The following is a 3867-nucleotide window of genomic DNA, read 5'->3' as shown; positions in this document are numbered from 1 at the left end:
TACCATCTCTGTTATTTTGTGTTGTCTTTTATCATGCTACAAGTCTCCGCAAGGGTTGCTAGGTTGAAATTTGGGGCCACATTTTATTTATTTATTTAAATTCAGTCAAATTCAGTTTGTACATGAAAGATAAAAACTACTACATTCATTTTATTTTTGCTGCCCTGTGAAGATGCAGGAAAATAATATTCAGGCTATCTTTGACAATATTCACCACTTTTTTGTAGGAAGAAGAGGAAGTCAAGGTTTCCTCATAAAAACAAAGTTAAGTTCCGAGGACATATTTCATAATAAAAGCCCTAATTGAACATCCAACTCGTGACAGTTGAGAATAAAGAGAGAAGTACAAAATAAGCAGTACATATAAACATCACTTACGTGAACTCCAGTGTGAAGAACTGCTGTATAACCACTGGTATAAATGTATATTTTTTTATTTGTTATTGTTTGCTTTGCAATAAAGAAAAACTAAAAATGTGTGCTTTTACTTTGAAAGCACATAGTTCTTTTCCGGTGTCATCCTGGTTGTTTCAGTGTGACCTGACGCTTGACGAGGAAGATGGTCTCCATTATGACAACTTCAAAATACCAACAGTAGCCAGAGGGTTCTAACTGACTGACAGCAATTATATAAGAAAAATGTTTATTTCTCGTTATCGCGTCGAGTGTCTGATACGTTTTGAAGTAGTTTAGCGGGCTAAAATTAGCTAGTCAGCTAGCATGAACTCACAGCTTTTGTTTACATCCAGTCCTGATGATGGGCCCGGAGAGGTGTGTTAGCTAACCCAGCTACCCGACTTGTTTGAGGGGAAAGTGTCTTTCTACCGCCCGCACTGTCAGGACCAGGGTCGTCCATCAGAACCATCAGTATTGCTGCCGCCTCAGGGGTAAGACCGCCAGCAATTTTACACTGTAATTAACAGACAATTGTACACTTATTGTGTGAGTTAGGTCCAGCGTTACATCATGTCATTATTTCTGGGCAGGTTACCTTACATTACTCAGCTACATTACTCATGAACGGCCCTACCTGTTAACATGTCATGTTAGAAAGCTCAGTTAAAGACATGTCCTCCTGATTCTTACAGAATATTAATATATAACATATAAATAAATAATGTTAATATTGAAAATCTGCAAACCAAAAGCCAATATTTTTATTAATTTTATATTTTGGTTGATTTTCCTTTTCATGTTACAGCTACATTTCATTTAAATCCACTAAAATTAGCGAATCAATTAAAATAGGCAGAATAGAGCTGCTTTTAGAAAATAAAATCTGCATCTCAGTTTTTTTTATTGGTTCGCTGTAATATTTATACAAATAAATGGTGGGCAAGAGTTAGTCAGCTTCTCTTCATCTCCAGTGTGAATTTAAATCTCAAGTTCAGGTGGCAGGGCTGTAGCTTACTATTATTTTCATCGATAAATCTGTTATTTTTCAGATTAATCAATTCAATGAAATGTCAAAGAATTAGGGAAAAAAATATGCATCAAAACTTCCCAGAGCCCAAGGTGACATGTTGTGTCACCTTGTTGTTATCTTTAAAAAAAAGATAACAACTTAAAGATATTCAATTCATAGTGCATTATGACAATGAAAAGCAGACACATTCTGTCATTTGAGAAGCTGAAAATGTTGGCTGAACATGTTCGGCAATTTTGTTAAATTGTTTTTCCTATTTTTACTTGGAAAAAAAACTAAAACGACTGATATATTAAAATAGTTTTTTATATCTTTCTGGTTCTGGTTCACCTGGAAAATGTCACTCAAAGAGAGACAAAACAACTACAAACAACATGGCCTCTCGGTTAGTTGTTTAAAACCTTTTTCAAGCAGAAATAGTAACAAAAAAAGTTAAACATGTGGTTTAATCTTCTGAAATGAGATGATTTGCTGCATAATTAAGTGTGAACTGAATATCTTCAGGTTTTGAAATGTTGTTTAGACTAAACAAGAAACCTAAAGATGTCACCTTGGGCTTTGGAAAGTTTTTTTCACCATTTTGGACAATTCATAGAATACACTTTGTGTCTCTTTGTGGGTTTTTGCGTCTCTTTGTAGTCGGTTTGTGTCCCTTTTGTGGTAGCTTTGCGTCTCTTTTTTACATCATTTTGTAGCATTATTATCACCATATCTGTGTCTAAAACATTGGAAAAGCTAGCGCATATAATAAATAAATTGCACTCAAAAAGCTTAAAGACAAAACTTAAAGCTTAAGAAGTCCAACTACAATCATTATGATCTGAGAAAAGTCTTTTAGTTACATTCATTCGGCTCGGGTGCTGCACCTAAACCTTATAATTGCGGGGGAAACCCTGCATAATGTTAATATGTGTTTGTTGCAGTGATGGAAGTGTCCCCTCAGGATCCATCTCTCATGGCTATGGACCTGTCAAAGGGCTACTCCGTCAACCCCCTGACCCGCAGCCACACTGAAGCCATGGACCTGGTAAAGAAGCCCGAGTGGTACCACAGACTCCCACCGAGCTGCAGCACCGAGATCAGCTCCCCGTACAGATCTAGAGCCTCGTCCTCCTACAACTCTCAGCTGCATCCTGAGCTGGGAGCACCTGCCCTCTGCAGAGACATGGAGCAGGGCCCCCAGCCATTAGGTAACTACATGAATTCAACACTAGCTCCCGGGTTGGATCTGTACCGTGACAACCTGTGGCATCCGGGTTTCTACGGGCCCGACCAAACCGGCGACCCGGTCCCCGAAAGCAGCGGAGGAGAGGAGAGTGACAGCGGCTCTGATGTTATTTTCCTCCTGTCCTCCGCTAAGGAGCCGCTCTTATGCAGTTCTTTCATCCAAGACAGTGTGAGGCACATTGTGGAGCCCCTGTCCCCAGCTGTGTCCTCACTGGACGAAGGGAGAGGTTGCTATCACCTACCTCAGCCTCTGAGCTCACCCAGTCCTGACAGCTCCTACTCCGAAGACTCCTCAGACAGCTCGGTGGACATTCCTGTACATCACACCAGGCCCATAGTGCTCCTGTCAGACCTGAGTGCTGTTTACGGCAACCCTGCCGAATCTCCGGTAGACGTCTCAAGCGATGACAGCGACGTTATCGAAGTTTCGGTCACTAACAAAAAGAAGAAAAGCAACGCCTTTTCTTGTAAGAAAGGTGTTTCTTGTAGGAAGAGTTTGGTGAGAAAAACTCCTCCTCCGAGCGAGGATGAAAAAGCTTCACACAGAGTTCGACGTAGTACCAGAATCCGTAAATCTGTGCCCGAAATGCCTCAATATACCTGCAGTGTGTCTCGGCACAGTTTGAGGAGACAAGCTAAAATGGACGCAGTGGGTATTTATAACGAAAGTTGCGATTCTGATGACATGATGGAGTACGCAATGAGGCTGTTCAGCTCGGATGCAAACGAGTTGGCCCCCAAGCCAGACGTGTCCCAAAGAGCGAGCAGCAATTCAGAGGAATCCGACGTGGACGGTTGGACAGACAGGAAGCCCCCGCAGACAAAGCCGCAGCCTCGCCGCAAAGTGTTGCACACGAAAAGTGCAAATCATAAACTAAAGAAGCCCCTCGCCCTTCGTAAAACTAAAAGGTTGCGAAATAAACAGAAACAGAACTGCAGAATCGCAACAGAGCAGCACGAAAGGAAAAGAAACAAAAAAACGGTTGCAACACGGAAGAATAAAGCGCGCCCACGGACCGCGCCTTCTGCTCTGTTTTCTCCAAGAGAGCCAGAAATCAAGCTCAAATATGCAAACAAAAAACAGGAAAAAAAGAACAAGAAATTGGGAAATTTTAGCCCTTTTATTCACTTGAAGAAGAGGACGTGCACTGTTGTTAACTATCAGGAGGAGGAGGCTAAAGTAAGGAGCAGCAGAGCCCAGCAGCAGACCGCCA

The 3867-nt window shown here is 41.5% G+C and overlaps 1 protein-coding gene across 1 annotated transcript in view; it reads left to right on the top strand.

The window, feature by feature from the left end:
- The first annotated feature begins 550 nt into the window (after window positions 1–550).
- Window positions 551–3867, top strand: part of LOC120574479 (transcription factor 20-like) — a 9438-nt gene continuing 6121 nt past the window's right edge. Inside the window, exons 1-2 of the mRNA XM_039824797.1 lie at window positions 551–887; window positions 2350–3867. The exon at window positions 2350–3867 is cut by the window's right edge and continues 425 nt beyond it. Of these exons, the coding sequence (XP_039680731.1) occupies window positions 2352–3867 (1516 nt within the window). The 5' untranslated portion in view covers window positions 551–887; window positions 2350–2351. The remainder of the gene's footprint in view (window positions 888–2349) is intronic.

This window comes from Perca fluviatilis, chromosome 15 (genome assembly GCF_010015445.1).
Source record: "Perca fluviatilis chromosome 15, GENO_Pfluv_1.0, whole genome shotgun sequence".
NCBI lineage: Eukaryota > Metazoa > Chordata > Actinopteri > Perciformes > Percidae > Perca > Perca fluviatilis.
This window is presented reverse-complemented; position numbering and strand designations above follow the sequence as displayed.